Source organism: Musca vetustissima, unplaced genomic scaffold (genome assembly GCF_032173495.1).
Source record: "Musca vetustissima isolate MV318-11 ecotype Yass unplaced genomic scaffold, APGP_CSIRO_Mvet_v1 utg5179, whole genome shotgun sequence".
Lineage (NCBI taxonomy): Eukaryota > Metazoa > Arthropoda > Insecta > Diptera > Muscidae > Musca > Musca vetustissima.
The window spans coordinates 43,315-61,976 of record NW_026874484.1 but is presented as its reverse complement, the minus strand read 5'-3'; the positions used below and the strand labels follow the sequence as shown (position 1 = coordinate 61,976).

The following is an 18,662-nucleotide window of genomic DNA, read 5'->3' as shown; positions in this document are numbered from 1 at the left end:
ATTGTTCGGGTATAATCTATAGCCTAAGCAGATATTCTTATTCGATCAGGATCCTATAAATGTTCAGCAGAATTTTCAAATACCAATCCCGATTTTTGTATGGGTTTTAATCAATTAAACTTAAATGATTTTATTTGAAAGACAAGACTTAGCGAATAACATGGAATACATGTTTGCTAACTAGATCGACTGTTAAAACAGCTGTTTATGGATTAAAAAAAAAATCTTGTTTGTTATCTGAAAATCCGGTTCAAATTTTTAGACCTTGGTAAATACAGTATTTTGCATAATGGAATCTATTTATGGTGGATATTTCAATAGTCTCATAATCTATACTAATAGAAGATTAAAGTGATTGACTGTCACTCATAGTCCAAAGGTGTCAGATAAGACTGTCAGGTGTCACATAAGAAAGTACTAAAAGTTGTACTATTAGTATTTGGCAATCCGGTAGAGCTAGAACTCTGGAACTTGGAATGAGGGTCACTGGTGGGTGTAGAATAAATGTAGCAAAGGATAATCATTTGGAAATTGTAACTAGAATTATCCAAAAAGTATTAAAATGAACTAAATTTAGTACAATTTCGTAGCATGCGAATGGACACAGCTAAAACCTTAAATTTTGGAATGATAATTTTGGTAGATGTAAGAAGGTGGGTTTTAAAATGTGTTCTCATGTATACCAAAAATACTGTATGGTACTATTTTTGGTATAATATTAATTTGGAGGTATGGACGGAGCGGGAATCCTGAAGTTTCGGATTGGGATATATAGGTAGTTTTTCATGTTTGTACTTATGAGTACTAAATAGTACAATTTGGATTTGGGTGAACCAATAGAACTGGAATACTGAAATTTGGAAAAAATTACAACTCCTTTGCAGAATTAAGGTATGTTGGTAATTTGGGAAATTCGTACTTATGTGTACTAAATTTGGTACAATTTGAATTCTGGGTAAATCAATAGAGCTGAATTCGTGAAATTTGGAGTTTGGATCAGTGTTGGATTGTGAGATTGGGGTACGTAGGAAGTTTTGGATATTTCTACTAATGTGTATTAATTGATACTCAATTTTGTACAATTTGGATTTAGGTGAACTGAGAGGTCTTGAATCCTGAAATTGAACTGAATAAGATCTCTATTGGATTATAGATTTAGGTAGTAATGGAAATTTTTATCTATCTATACTACATGGTACATTCAATGCAATGAAATTTGGATTTAGAGTGGATACCTGAAATTTAGAATTAAAATTTGGAGTATGGGTGTAGTTTTGGACATTTGTACTTATGATGGTACTCAATTTCATACCATTTGGATTTAGGTGATCCAACAGAACTGGAATCCTGAATTTTGCAATTATTAATAGGGTATGTGGGATGTTTTGGAAATTCGTTCTTATGATTGTTAAGGTAGGTAGTTATGGAAATTCATATTAATGTGTAGTAACTGGTACTAAATTCGAATTTGGGTGAACCTATATTTGAAATTTGGATTTTTTTGGAAATTGTAATAAATAGTAACAAATGATACCAAATTTAGTATAGATCTGTTGCTGTCAGAATTGGTGCGATATCTTTGTGGTTCAAGAAAAATGTATATTGTTGCCACGAAAAAACGAAATATCAAACTACAGACATTGGACTAGGACCTGGAATGCTATGTAGAAACATGGACAGTCACTTTTAATGCTAAAATATAGTCTCATTTTATCGAAAATGCTTAAAACATCTGCTTTGTATCGAATAGCTCTCCAAAAATATTCTATTAAATCCACGCTTTTATATCTCAGCTAATCTCTCAAAAATTATTCCTTAAAATCCACCCATACATATGTCAGCTAATTTCTCAAAAAAATATATTCCTTAAAATCCACGTTTGTTAAGAAATCCTCGCTTTAGCTCAGCTAAACTCTCTTAATATAATCTTTAAAGAATCCACGCTTAAGCTCTGCTAGAACTTCTAAATATACAATTAACAAGTGAAAAAGCGTTAAGTTCGGCCGGGCCGAACTTTGGATACCATCCACCATAGATATACTAAAAGGTAGTTGAAATGAGAATGTAGGGAAAATACCAAAAAGTGGACCTATACCGACATTTCTACAATGCGATTATGTAAACCATAATGTGAACCATGTTCCAGAAAATTTTGATTTCATCCAACCTGTGCCTATCTTATCATTCTTCCAAACTTAGTTAAGGTTCAAAGATGTGGACTATCGGTCCACTCCCTCTGATACCTCCCACACAGGTACTAGGCCTAAATGCGGATTATAGTTCGATATAGTTCTCGATATCCTCCGCAGGTTAAATGATTACGACAGACTCTTAGAACCAAACCCAAAACGCGGAACAAATTAGATAACTATTTTAATATAAAAAGTGGGTTTTATGGGGACTACCCCAAAAAGGGGGCGAATATAAATAATTTTTGGCAGGGAGATTTGTTACCATTTACGACTACAAAATACCAAATTGCAGCGAATTCGGTTGAAAAACGCGCTCAAGAACCACAAAATATTGGGGGTACCCTTATATGGGGGATACCCGAAAAATTGACCTATATTCATAATTTTTTGTGGAGAAATTTGGTACCTATTAAGAACTCAAAATACTAAATTACAGCCAATTCGATGTAAAAATACGATCAAAACCCCCAAAATACTGAAAATTAGAAGGTGCCGTTATATGGGGCTACCAGAAAAAGTCGACCTATACTCATAATTTTTTGTGGAGACATATAGTACCCAATAAGAACCCAACCTACCAAATTTCAGCGAATTCGGTTGAAAAATACGGTCAAGAACCCCAAAATACCAAAAATTGGGGGGTACCCTTATATGGGAGCTATGCCTAAACGTGACAAAGAGACAACCCTATGCAAAATTTCAGGACCCTATCTCAAATCCTTCAGAAGATAGCGTGATTACAACAGACGCACGGACGGACATGGCTAGATCGCCGTAGAATTTTACCCTGATCAAGAATATATATACTTTATAGGGTCGGAAATGAATATTTCGATGAGTTACAAACGGAATGACAAAATTAATATACCCTCCATACTATAGTGGAGGGTATAAACAAAGTCACGATTAAGTTCTGCTAGACTCTCCAAATATACACTTTAAACCAGGCATTTTCAGCCATACACGCTACCGTAAGTGGCCGTCTATGGTTAAACACACATTTTCACTTTTCTCTTTTCGTCAGTCGTTTTTAATGACAAATTCTCAGTTACGCTCACCCACACTTACTCTCAATTTTGTTATGCCCACCACTGCTTTAAACAAACGACTCTTAAGCTCTGCTAGGCTCTCTAAATTATACTCTTTAAAAAGCCACGCTTATATCTGTGCTAGACTCTCTAAATATACTCTTTAAAAAATACACGCTTAAGATCAGCTAGTCTCTCTAAAAATAATATTTAAGTAAAAATCCTCGATTAGGATCTTTAGTGGTCAATCTCTCTTCAAAAATATTCTCTAAAAATTCCACGTTAATACGTTTGTCAAAAACTATTATTTAAAAATTCCCACTTATATCACTGTTAGTCTCTCAAAAACATTTTGGAACTAGTGAACAAAGCAGTATAGTCACACCTGACCGATCAAATATATATGCATTCATTTGAATGATTACAGGCCAACATCTCCTCTTTTTTCCCCCCGACGTCAACATTTACGCCATAAATACATTTTTTTTTTCATTTAACACAAATATTGACGTGTCATTATCAATTTTAACGTTTTCTGTCCACGCCATCCTCTAAATATTATTTGGACATAACAGAAAATTACAGCCGCCATAACCGGAACTTCATGTGAAATTTCATAGCGATCATTAGTATATTCCCGTCATCTAGTGTGATAAGCTCTATCAGAAAAATTAATATATATATGTACTATAGTACTCCTTTCGGATATACCATATATACCATATATATACTATGAACTTCTCCGGTCTATGTCCTTCATCACTAATTACATACGCCATAAAATGCAAATTTTCACACAAAAATCTGGGCCATTTGATCCGCTAAATATAAATCGGTTATCGTGAAAAGAGTCATGCTTATTTATTGGTCCGTGCAAAATTTTGTGATGTTCGGGTCATAATTGTGGTCTCTAGAACGATCAGAAAAACAGACAAAATAAAGTCCTTGATCCATTTCACCGCCTAAATATTAAACGACCATTCCTAAATAGGTATCTTCTTTGACCAAACCGTCTGTGCTGTGTTTACAAATTATAATTGACAGGTGGGCGGGCACACATGTCTAGATCGACTCAGCTTGTCGATATATGACGGCACAAAGACATTAATAATTTATACATTGTCTACGTACTAACGGGAACAAAGCAATATTCTAAACCAATAAAAACCTGTAAGGAAAGTAGTAAAGTCGGGCGGGGCCGACTATATGATACCCTTCACCACTTTGAGTATATTCGACAGTTGAAACTCGGGAGAAAATATATATAGAAGCTCTATCCAAATCTGAACCGATTTCAAAACTTTAGTACGTTGTGCAAAATTTGTGTCATTTTTGTGTAAAATCGGACGAAAATATCTATGTAGAAGCTATATCAAAATCTGAACCGATTTCAATGAGAATGACAGAGATTAACTTATATTAACTACAGTTTATTGTACCAAATTGTGTGGCAATCGGACAAACTTTGGGTATTTAGTGCACAATTTACATAAAACCGATTTTCAGGAAACTTTACACACATCACTCCAGACTCATTTCAGTATACTATGCCAAATTTTGTGCAAATCGAAATATGTATAGGGACTTTGGTACACCATTTACATTAAATCGGACGAAAATTTATATAGGAGCTATATCTAAATCCGAACCGATTTTCAGGAAAGTTAACACACACCATTCTAGACCTTATTTATTTCCTCATGCAAAATTTCGTGCAAATCGAAAGTTATATAGATATTTTGGTATACATTTACATTAAATCGGACGAAAATATATATTGGAGCTATATCTAAATCTGAACCGATTTTCACGAAATTTAACACACACATTCTAGACTTTATTCAGTATGCAATGCCAAATTTCGTGCAAATCGAATGTTATATAGGGGCTTTGGGACACTGTTTAAATTAAATCGGACGAAATTATACATGGGAGTTGTATCTAAATTTGAACCGATTTCCATTAAACCTAACACACATCATTCTAGACCTAAATCATTACGCTGTGCCAAATTTCGTGAAAATCGAAAGATATATAGGGACTTTGGTGCACCATTTACGTTAAATCGGAAGAAAATATATATCGGAGATATATTTAAATCAGAACCGATTTTTCCCAACTTCAATAGGATTAGTCCTTGGGCTAAATAAATGAGCTGTGCCAAATTTCATATAAATCGGATGCGACCTGTACTTTCTTTACAATTTAACATGGACGGGCGGACGGACATGCACAAATCGATTTAGAAAGTGATTCTATGCATATTCTCAAAAGGAATTACGTGTCTATATCGCTTCCTTTTGCCTGTTACAAACATATGCACAAATACATAATACCCTGCACCACAGTGTGGTGAAGGGTATAAATATTCCTTATAAATATACGTTTAAAGCTCTGCGAGTATCTCAAAATTATTCCTTTAAAAATTCACGGGTAAATATCTGTGCTAGTCTCTCAAAAAATATCCACGCTAATAGCTCGAATCGGCGTTTAAAAATATATATTTGTTAAAAAATGTCCGCATTTATGTATCATTTAGAACGATGTAGTAAGTTTTGAATAAAAAAACATTTTCAATCTTATAAAAAATCGTGATTTCTTCTTTAGATCCTAGGTGTTGAAATTATTTTATATATAGGTCTAAAACAATATGTAATATCCGCATTCTCTTAGTCATTCTATTTCTAAGGTTTTTCCATATAAAAAAATATAAAAAAAAACTTCAAAAATGGTTCTTCCCATAATTATCACCACGTGCTTTTGTGATTTAGTGCTAAGTAAATATCGTTCTTTTTGGGTTCGCAAGTGAAATCTGTCGTTCAAATATAAAAAGCAAACAAAACTTGTATTTTTTTGGAGGAACATCTACTTAAAAGCCTAAAACCCACAAAATAGGTAGGTATGTTCATATGTTTGTGTTCTCAATTGATTGAAAACTTTGCCAAAAGTTAGAGAAGTGTGAAGATGCTATATTTACTGTGAATATTAAAAGATTTAAGCAACGAACTATTCTTAGTTAAATATGAATACGAAGTTTGTTGCTTAAGTCTTGTTATATTCTAAGGCACGCATTGCAACTTCCTTTGGCAATTGGCATAGTATTTAATATTCTAACCATCTCCATACTCTCTATGATTACGTGATAATAAAATCCCGAAAATAAATAATATAAACAACGAAAATTACCTTCATTACTCAGGTGTCTGTATGTAATACTCTCAATGTTACATCATTATCTGAAAATAATAATAAGATTTCCATCTTAGATATTATTATTGTTGTTTATAGGATGCTTATTCTAAATGTTAAAAATTGACTTGACATTACTACTCCCCGACTTTTGTTGCTGCTGCCGCCTCCGCTGCTGCTGATGATGATCTTTAAATAACAACGTATGCCCAGACATGCGTCTTGCATTGCACATGTAAATATGTAAACAATAACTATGGACGTGATTCCACACCCTTAGTCTATTGCTGAATGAAATATTCGTATATGGCGAGATCGACCTTAGACTAAATATACCAAAGCATATTTATTTATGGCGTATACTTGTGTGCTCATCTCATCATCCCGCCAAAACTCAAGCTGTCAGATTGTCATATGGCCAACATCAGCATTATTTTTTGTTTTTCTTATTTACACACATAGATTTGCAAACAAATCGTATCAATTAGCACTTCAAAAATTATAATTTCGTCGAAGTCAAAGGCCTGATTGGGAGAGGAGGTCGGAAATTCATTTAATATGGGGGCAGTGGGTTTATTACAAACGTATTCAGTTTATCTCAAATATTTTAATTTGTAATGCCAAAAGAGTATTATAGAGTCTTTGTTGTATTTTTTTTTTTTTCTGAGAGAATTTAGATAGTTCAATAGCTTGTAACTTACACTGTTGTTCAAAAATATTTTCAAATTTTCAGCTATCTTTAAGCGTGGACATTTAAAAATATTTAAAAACCAGTAAGGAAAGTAGTAAAGTCGGACTGGGCCGACTATATGATACCCTTCACCACTATGGGTATATTAAACAGGACTATTAACATGAAATTGCATGATATAAAGTATGTGATATATAACTTAATGTGAATCTACCTAGATCTACGTAATTCTATGCTCAATTTCAGCAACATTTCAGACAAACTGACAAACATGAGGAGTTTGATACACCATTTACTTCAAATCGGACGAAAATATATATGGAAGCTATATCCAAATATGAACCGATTCCAACGAAACTTGTCACAGGTTAGGTTATACTAATTTCAGTACGTTTTGTTCCTATCCTACTGACTCCTTGGTGTGTCAATTACTTAAAAGGGAACTGTATCTACATCTCAACCGATTTTCACGAAACTTGTCACACATCATTCTGGACTAAATTCAGTACACTATGTCAAATTTCGTACATATCGAAAGATATATGTGGACTTTGGTGCACCATTTACATTAAATCGGACGAAACTATATATGGGAGCTATACCTAAATCTTGACCGATTTTCACGAAACTTGACAGACATCACTCTAAGCTCAATTCAGTATGTTATCCCGAATTTCGTGCAAAACGAATGACCATTTGGTGCACCCTTTACATGAAATTGGACGATACTATACATGGGAGCTATATCTAAATCTGGACCGATTTTCACTAAACAAGGCAGACATCACTCCAGGCTCAATTCAGTACGTTATGCCAAATTTCGTACAAATCGAAAGATATATAGCGACTTTGGTGCACCCTTTACATGAAATCGGACGAAATTATATATGGGAGCTATATCTATATCTGGATCGATTTTCTCGAAACTTGGCAGACATTATTCTAGACTCAATTCAGTTTTTTATGCCAAATTTCGTGCAAATCGCAATATATATGTGGACTTTGGTGCACCATTTACATGAAATCGGACGAAAATATATATGGGAGCTATATCTATATCTGGATCGATTTTCTCGAAACTTGGCAAACATCATTCTAGGCTCAATTTAGTACGTTATGCCAAATTTCGTGCAAATCGAAAGATATATAGGGACTTTGGGGCACCATTTACATGAAATCGGACGAAACTATATATGGGAGCTATATCTAAATCTGGACCGATTTTCTCGAAAATTGGTAGACATCACTCTAGGCTTAATTCAGTACGTTATGCCAAATTTCGTGCAAATCGAAATATATATATGGACTTTGGTGGCACCATTTACATGAAATCGGACGAAACTATATATGGAAGGTATATCTAAATCTGAACCGATTTTCTAAAAACTTGCCAGACATCACTCTAGGCTCAATTCAGTACGTTATAACAAATTTCGTGCAAATCGAAGGATATATAGGGGCTTTGGTGCACCATTTACATGAAATCGGACGAAACTATATATGGGAGCTATATCTAAATCTGGACCGATTTTCACGAAACTTGGCAGACATCATTCTAGACCTAAATGATTAGACTGTACCAAATTTCGTGCAAATCGAATAATATATAGGGACCGTTTACATTAAATCGGTTAAATATATATATGGGAGCTATATCTAAATCTGAACCGATTTTTCCCAATTTCAATAGGGTTCGTCCTTGGGCCGAATAAATGACCTATGCCAAATTTCATCTAATTCGGATCATAAATGCGACCTGTACTTTGTTTACAATTTAACATCGACAGACAGACGGACGGACGGACGGACATGCATAAATCGATTTAGAAAGTGATTCTATGCATATTCTCAAAAGGAACCATGTGTCTATCTCGTTTCCTTTTGCCTGTTACAAACATACGCACAAAGACATAATACCCTGTATACCTGTGAAGGGTATAAAAAGAAACAAATATATATTTTTTTAAAAGTTCGATTTTTAAAACACATTACGGCCAGATGTTGAAGTTTATGGATTTTTTTTAATGTCATCAGGCTAGTAGAGATATTAGTTTGGGGAAAAGTAAATCCATTATTTTTTCGACAGATGGCTGTACTGATAGATTTCTCGTCGAAAATGTCGGAGAAATGATAGAAGTTGATAAAAGTTCGTCACATCGCCCAGGAGCTAAAAATGGACCATAACTGTTTTAAACCATTTACACAAAAGAAAACAGTAAGGGCCGACTATATCGTGCCATATTCGCCAAAAAAAAACGTAACCCTCAATTTGAAATTTTACAGGAGAAGGTTTTGTTTTAATAAATTCAGATTTAAAAAAGCTATTATTTTGTAAATTTAGAATTATAGTTTAAAGCAAAACTAGTTTGTAACATTCTGCAACCAATGCTAAATTTTGGAAATCGATTTAAAGCTTTTTAAAATTTTATCTCAATCAGACACCCATTGATTATTTGGTGTACAATCAGCAAACTTTTTATGTCGAAATTATATATGGAAGCTATGCTATATCTTAATCTAAACCGATTTCAAGGAAACTTGCCACATATTAGTTCATATTAACTTCAATATGTCAATGTGTTCATCGGCCTAGCTAAGGGGTTTTAGTGCACCATTTACTTAAAATCGGACGAAAATATATATAGGACGTCTATGTAAATCTGAACCAATTTTCACGAAACTTATCACACATCATTCTAGACTTAATTCAGTACGCTACGCCAAAATTTGTGTAAATCGAAAAAAATTTAGGGGCTTTTGTGTTACATTAACATAAAATCGGAATTTGAACTGATTTTCACGAAACTTATCGCACAGCATTCTAGACTTAATCAGTCAATCTGTCACGAAGGTGCAAATATCGCGAAAATTTACCCAGGCTCCGTAGGAACATAGAGCTCGGTTCAAGTTGTGTAGAGTATCATAGGGTCGGCCCCTTCCAACTATACTGCTCCGCTCACTGGTTTTAAGAATATTTTTAGAGAATTTATCAGACCTATAAGCGTGGATCTCTTAAAGAATATTTTTTGTAAGATTAGCAGACCTATAAGCGTGGTTTTTAAGAATAGTTTTTTGTGAGATTAGCAGTGACCAAAATTTTAATTTTTTACGTAAAAAATACGAATTAGAAAGTAAAAAAGTAAAATTTGGAAATCATGCCAAGGTAAGAAAGTGGAGCTATTCACCTATATTCAGTCAAGAGGGTGCAAATATCGCGAAGAATTACCCAGACTCCGCAGGAACATAGAGCTCGGTTGGAGTTGTGTAGGGTATCATATGGTCGGCCCGTTCAGTTCTATTTATAGGTCCCGTACAAGATTTTGCTCGATTTCATACAAATGATACACCAAAAACTTCAGGTCTGCCCGATTGACTTTTCATAGATTTGTGCATGGTTTTTATAACCTTCACCACACTGTGGTCCAGGGTATTATGTCTCTGTACATATGTTTGTAACAGGCAAACGGGAACGAGGTAGACACATGGTTCCTTTGAGAATATGCACAGAATCACTTTCTAAGCCGATTTTTGCATGTCCGTCCGTCTGTCTATCTGTCCATGTTAAAAAAAACCTTAGTGGTTTTTATACCTTTCACCACACTGTGGTACAGGGTATTATGTGTTTGTGCATATGTTTGTAACAGGCAAAAGGAAACGAGATAGACACATGGTTCCTTTTTAGAATATGCATAGAATCTCTTTTTAAGTCGATTTATGCATGTCCGTCCGTCCGTCTTTTGTGAACAAAGTACAGGTCGCATTTATGATCCGATTAGGATGAAATTTGGCATAGGCCACTTATTTGGCCCAGGGACGAACCCTATTTAAATTGGAAAAAATCGGTCCAGATTTAGATACAGCTCCCATACATATTTTCGTCCGATTTAATAATTGAAAGTCTTGAAAAATTAAAATCGAGAATGGAGGGGGTTCCCTTAAGGTAAATTGTGTACCAAAGTCCCTATATATCTTTCGATTTGCACGAAATTTGGTATAGCGTAATGAATTAGGTCTAGAATTATGTGTGTTAAGTTTCGTGAAAATCGGTTCAGATTTAGATATAGCTCCTATATATCTTTTCTTCCGAGTGTATATTTTCGTCCGATTTTACACATAAATTTTGACACAAATTTTGCACAACGTTCTTAAGTTAGTATAACCTAGATGTTGGATATAAATGCTTCGTCAAGGTGGGTCCAATCGGCACAAAATTTTGCACTGCGTACTGAAGTTACTATAACATAACTTGTAGCAAGTTTAGTTGAAATCGGTTTAGATTTAGATATAGCTCCTATATAGAGCTATATCTAAATTTAGATATAGCTCCTATGTACATAATGCATGTAACTTAACATGTTTAGATTTCGATATAGGTTATATATATATATATATTTCCTTCACATTGCTTTATATAATTTTGTCCCATTGGAAGAAGCAACCCTATATCTGACCAAATGAAAAATTTTGTGTAGGTTGCAGAATGGTCCTTCAAAAATTCGACTTCTGTTATGATTCATCTGTTGAATATACCCAAAGTGGTGTAGGGTATCATATAGTCGGCCCCGTCCGACTTTACTACTTTCCTTACTGGTTATTAGTGAAAAGTGGTGAAGGCTAAGTTCCTACCTAAATTTTACAATATTACTGCCTGTTTCTTGAAACGCTATTTCTTTCTCCACATTTACCTGTTTTCCACACTCTTGGCTCTACTTTGATATTTAAAATATAGCTCATATTAATGTCTAGCCTTTATAGGTATTCCTAGGTGTATATTTCGTAATTCGTATTCATAAGCGAATTTTCCAACCGTAGGGACATTCCGCGACGTTGGTGGGTAAACATCATCTTCATAGATGCGTTATAACACCAGGCTTCTACATAGACCCCATATAGATGTCGCTAGTCATTTTAGCCCTGGCCCAATTTTCCAACTTAAATGTTTTTGGTACATCGTTTTCTCCTCTTCTTTCCCTCGTATACCTCCGATTTTCGGTATTGAATGTCCACTTCATTTAACCAGTTTGTTTTCAATGTCTCCATTTAAATTTGGATTTATTGTATTCCTATATGACCTTGAATATTTTTGAACTATTTACAACCTTTTACAACTATCTATGTATGCCAATTTCAATTTGTCGACTAGTGCTACCAAAAGCAAACGTCCCATATAAATCAGCACGACAAATGTGTGATTTTTTTTTTTTTTTTTTTTGTCTGCAGCCATTATTGATGCCTATTTGACTGGAGATGAGAGACGACAATGTTGGTTCGTTTGGCATGCTTGATTGACAGACAACCAACCAAATCGACAAATGGCTAAATGAATGAATCTGCTGGATATGCTTACGGTTTATGGGTGGGGTATATTTATTTATTAATTAAACAAATATGAAATTGTTGTCTTTTTTGCAGCAGCGTTGGATAGGTTCTATCGTCGTGTACGCGTGTGTGTTTGAGTGAAATTTGCCTATGATATTAGATTTAGTAGTCGTAAGCCCATGGAGAAGCGTTAGAATGGCAGAATACAAAGCATCCAGCGAGGGGGGGCTAAATTTATTGACTCTTATGATCACCGGCTACAATGGGACAGCGGCAGCAGCCGAATGAACTGAATATTGGCAGGGAGTATAAATTTGTGCGTAGATAAGAAACAAGTTATCAGTTGACTACAATCGGTGGTTGGGATTACGCGTTTGATTTTGAACCAGGAGGAAGGAATCGAAAGATATAATGAAAGTGTACGTTTGCGTTTTGGTTGCCTTGTTGGCTATGGCAGCTCCCTCACAAGCCCTTTTGGGTGCCAAATTGGCTTTGTTGAGCAGCTTGAAGAGTAGTTTGGGTGGTGGTGGCGGCAATGTTGGCGGTGGACTTGGAGGATTTGGTGGTAAAGCCAACTATGGTGGTGGTAGTGGATACGGCGGCGGTTATGGCGGTGGTTATGGCGGTGGTTATGGTGGCGGCTATGGTGGTAACTACGCCTCCTCTTATGGCGGCAGCTCCAGTGGTTTCAACTACAACCGCCCTGTATGGACCGGCAGCAATTCTAACTCTGGATGGGGTCAACAAACCTATGGCGGTGGTTATGGTGGCAACACTCAAGTCATTAAAGTAATTAAGGTCATCGAACAACCTGCTGTCTATCCAACAACCTATGCTAGCAGTTCCGCCTCAGCATCTGCCTCTTCGTCGGCATCTTCTTCAGGCTGGACACCTGTTCCTGCCCCAGCTCCTGTTGCAGTACCCTCTCCAGCACCAGTTGCCGTTTCAGTTCCAGCTCCTGCCCCCGTTGTTGTTCCCCAGCCCAAACAAGTTTATGTTACAGTACAGCAAGCTCAGCCACAACCTATTGCTCCACCACGCCCAGTTTTTGTAGCTCCACCACCAAAACCTGTTTATGTGACCGTACCTCAACCCCAACCTCAACAATATTTACCTCCTCCACCACCAGTTCAACAACAACAACCCCTACCCCAATATCAACAGCCCATTCAAGTGACAGTACAAAGACCAATTTCCTACAGCGTTCAAACCCAACCACAACCTCAATATCAAACCTCATATCAAACCTCATACCAAGCTGTAGCTCCTCAGGTGCAACAACAACAAAATGTTAAGACTGTTCAATTGGTAGTTGAAAATGCCGCTGAATCGCATACACCCGCCCTAACCTATGGACCACCACCACCTAACGCCAACGCTGGTGCCTGGAATTCAAATTCATGGAGTCAATCGGTTGGTACCGGACCCTGGAAGAGTGGTAGCATTTGGGATAGCCTTGGTTGCTAGTCAGTAAAACGAATATTGCAAACCCAGCGAAGTCATCTTAGATTTAATTTTACGTTTAATGAAATTAGTGGATGCCATTTTTAATTTCTGTTTCGCTTTTGTGCATTTTTTAGAGAATAAGACCCAGATACGAAATCCTCACGATTCGAAGAGATATGAACGAATAAAATTACATGAATATTTTTTAAGTAAATACATCAATTGATTTTTATTTCAATGATTGATTTGTGTGGATTTGGGTAGGTCCAGGACGATGATATTTATATATCCTACACCGTAGTGTTAGATATTATGTCTTAATGCATTCGTAAGATATTGTTACTGTTGATGGAATACACAGCACTTTAAATCGTTTCTTATGTGGATATTGCTTTCATATAAAAGTTCATCAGATTTCCTTCATATTTTGGACCAAAAATTCTAAGTCTGTCTATTTGACCCGAAATTTTGCGTATGCTGCCGAATTGAATATATAATTTTGTCAAACTACAGATTTTTTTCAAGGTTTGACTAAATACAAATATTTTCTCTTAAAAAATCTACGCCTATTGCTTCGGCAATCCCTCAAAAAATATTCTTTATTCTACATATGTCTCCTAACAGACGTCGCGTGTTTCTTATATATATATATATATATATATCTGAACCGATTTCAGGGAAACTTGACAGAGACTAATTTATATTACTTCAGTACGATATGGCAATCGGACTGGCTATGGATCTTTTCACGCATTCAGTACCCTATACCAAAATTCGTGCAAATCGAAAGATATATAAGGACTTTGGTGCACCAATTACATAAAATCGCATATATATATATATATATATATATGGGAGCTATATCTAGCTCTGAACCGATTTTCACGAAACTTAACACACATCATTGTAGATCTTATTCATTATGCTGTGCCAAATTTCGTGCAAATCAAGAGATATATAGGGACTTTAGTGGACTATTTCCCTAACATTGGGCGTAACTATATATGGGAGCTATATCTAAATCTGAACCGATTATTACAAAACTGTACACACATCATTCTAGACTTAATTCAGGACGCTATGCCAAATTTCGTGCAAATCGAAGGATATATAGGGACTTTAGTGCAACATTTACCTAAAATCGGACGAAGATATATATGAGAGCTATATCTAAATCTGAACCGATTTTCACGAAACTTTGCAGACATAAATCTATACTTAATTCAGTGCGCTATGCCAAATTTCGTGCAATTTGAAAGATATATAGGGTCTTTGGTACACCATTTACCTTAAATCGGGCGAAGATATATATGGGAGCTATATCTAAATCTGAACCGATTTTGACGAAACTTTGCAAACATCAATCTATACTTAATTCAGTGCGCTATGCCAAATTTCGTGCAATTCGAAAGATATATAGGGTCTTTGGTACAACATTTACCATAATTCGGACGAAACTATAAATCTGAACCGATTCTCTAAAATTTTAATAGGGTTCGTCCTTGGGCCAAACAAATGAGCTGTGCTAAATTTCATCCAAATAGGATTATAAATGCGATCTGTACTTTGTTTACAATTTAACACCAACAGACGGGCGGACATTCATAAATCGACTCAGAAAGTGAATCTATGCATATTCTCCAAAAAAAAGAACCATGGGTCTATCTCGTTTCCTTTTGCCCGATTTTTCCCAATTTCAATAGGGTTCGTCCTTGGGCCAAACAAATGAACTGTGCTAAATTTCATCCAAATAGGATTATAAATGCGATCTGTACTTTGTTTACAATTTAACACCAACAGACGGGCGGACATTCATAAATCGACTCAGAAAGTGAATCTATGCATATTCTCAAAAAGAACCATGGGTCTATCTCGTTTCCTTTTGCCTGTTACAAACATATGCACAAAGACATAATACCCTGTACCATAGTGTGCGGAGGGGTATAAAAATCCATGCATCTTGCTTCGATAATCCCTCAAAAAATATTATTTAAAAATCCACACCTTTTGCTTCGATAATCCCTCAAAAATCTTTAAAAATTCACGCCTTTTGCTATGATGATATCTTTAAAAATCCAAGCCATTCTTTAGAAATCCACGACTAGCTGTAATGGTAGCTCAAAAAATATTCATAACAAAAACCCAACCTTGTGATGTTCCTCCATTTGTTATACCCTTCACCACACTGTGGTACAGGGTATTATGTCTTTGTGCATATGTTTGTAACAGGCAAAAGGAAACGAGATAGACCCATATATATATAATATAGACCCATATATCATAATATACCATATAGTTGGGCCCGTCCGACTTTACTACTTTTCTTACTGGAAAACTTTCTTTCAGCTTCAACCACTGTGCACCAACAAATGAAAGATAAACGAACAATTCCGACTTCAAGCCTCGGCCAATAAAGAAAAGATGCGAGAAGAACAGCCGGCAAGGAATAAACAATTTCAGAAAAAAACAAAGGAGTTCCTGATGTTGTCTCATTTTAAAGTGGTTGTAAAATGGACGTGTGACCAGTGACCTTCACCACACTGTGGTACACTTTGTGCTTCCATATATATGTTTGTCTGATCAAACTCAAACTCAAAAGAAATAACAAAAGGGAAGACCTTCGAGAAACCCTATTTTGCTAAAATGAGTCTCTGGTAATGGACAATACGACTATGAATGTGGTTATGCCAAAGACAAACGTTCGCATGTAAAGAGAATCCGACATTTCATACGCACCAACCTAATATTTTCGGCCGATTTAATGTAAATGGTGCACCAAAGTCCACATATATCATTCGATTTGCACGAAATTTGACATAGCGTACTGAATTAAGTCTTGAATGATGTGTGTTAAGTTTCGTGAAAATCGGTTCAGATTTAAATATAGCTCTCATATATATTTTCGTCCGATTTAATGTAAATGGTGTACCAAAGTCCCTATATATCTTTCGATTTGCACGGAATTTGGCATAGCGTGATGAATTATGTCTAGAATGATGTGTGCTATGTTTCGGTTCAGATTTAGATATGGCTCCTATATATATATTTTCTTTCGATTTATGTAAATTGTGCACTAAAGACCCAAAATTTGTCCGATTGCTACACAATTTTGTACAATGAGCTGTAGTTAATATAAAATAATCTCTTGCAAGTCTATCTGAAATCGGTTCAGATTTAGATATAGCTTCTACATATATATTTTCGTCCGATTTTATACAAAACTGTCACAACATTTTCCACAACGCACTGAAGTTAATATAAATGCTGCATCAAACTCCCCAGGTGGGTCCGATTGGAACAAATTTTTGCAAATTTAAAACCTCGGCACAACAATTTCAATTTCAAACTCCTACACTCACTCCCAGCATACGCATTGTTAAAACTGAACAATTGGTTGTAGAGGATGCTTCCAGTGATGTTCATGTCCCCGCCTTCACCAATGGACCATCACAGGTTGACAACAATTCCGCAGCTTCGTATAGTAAATCTTGAACTGATAACAGACCTTGTACCATAACACACATCTGTTTAAGTTTACGGTGTTAGCCGGGAGACTTTGCAATTGACCTGTTAATTTTACGTATTTCCAGTTTATACTCATAATCAGATTTTCTTACTAATATGAAAAACTATTGTGGTTTTTACCCATTACAATGAGCTGTAGTTAATATAAAATAATCTCTTGCAAGTCTATCTGAAATCGGTTCAGATTTAGATATAGCTTCTACATATATATTTTCGTCCGATTTTATACAAAACTGTCACAACATTTTCCACAACGCACTGAAGTTAATATAAATGCTGCATCAAACTCCCCAGGTGGGTCCGATTGGAACAAATTTTTGCAAATTTAAAACCTCGGCACAACAATTTCAATTTCAAACTCCTACACTCACTCCCAGCATACGCATTGTTAAAACTGAACAATTGGTTGTAGAGGATGCTTCCAGTGATGTTCATGTCCCCGCCTTCATCAATGGACCATCACAGGTTGACAACAATTCCGCAGCTTCGTATAGTAAATCTTGAACTGATAACAGACCTTGTACCATAACACACATCTGTTTAAGTTTACGGTGTTAGCCGGGAGACTTTGCAATTGACCTGTTAATTTTACGTATTTCCAGTTTATACTCATAATCAGATTTTCTTACTAATATGAAAAACTATTGTGGTTTTTACCCATTTCCGAAAATATTTGAAATCCGCAACTAAGTAAATAATAAAATTCGAATGTACTACTGTTTGGGACAAACCCAAAGCGATGCGTGTGTCGTTCTTAATTAAATAAATAAACCTAAATATAATTCGCCAGTCTCTGATTTCAATTTATTTACTAAAAGAAGTGTCAATGAACAATTTTATGCACCATCTTCTCGCCTGGGGAATTATATCATATTTCCATTTCAAATTATCACCCCCTATGGAAATCAAATACAAATATGCAACTATTTTTTTGGCAAAGTAAAGAAGAAAAAAAAACAAATAAACAACAAAAACATATTTTTTTGCAATTTGTTGCTAATTAACCTCACCTAAACCCTGCAATTTTAATAATAGAATTTAATTTTGGCGGAGATACAATTTAGAGTCTCTTTTTTTCCAATTGCAATGAGCGTGAACTTTTTGCAAAGATGTTTTTTTGCAATTTGCAGCCAAGGAAACTGGGTAAATCGGGTGGGTGGGAAGTGAATCCAAGTAGTATTACTCAATAATATGTTGTTATTTACTTTATTTGTGGTATAAATGCATGATTTGATAATGAGCTGCAGATCAGTTTTCTACGAACCTCGATTT

At 35.4% G+C, this 18,662-nt stretch overlaps 1 protein-coding gene across 1 annotated transcript; it reads left to right on the top strand.

Moving 5' to 3' along the window:
* The first annotated feature begins 12,830 nt into the window (after nt 1-12,830).
* Nucleotides 12,831-17,894, top strand: LOC133334077 (heterogeneous nuclear ribonucleoprotein U-like protein 1). The gene is made up of 3 exons (XM_061542376.1): nt 12,831-13,885; nt 17,231-17,341; nt 17,768-17,894. The coding sequence occupies exons 1-3, from the start codon at nt 12,831-12,833 to the stop codon at nt 17,892-17,894; spliced, it is 1,293 nt and encodes a 430-aa protein (XP_061398360.1).
* Nucleotides 17,895-18,662: the final 768 nt, after the last annotated feature.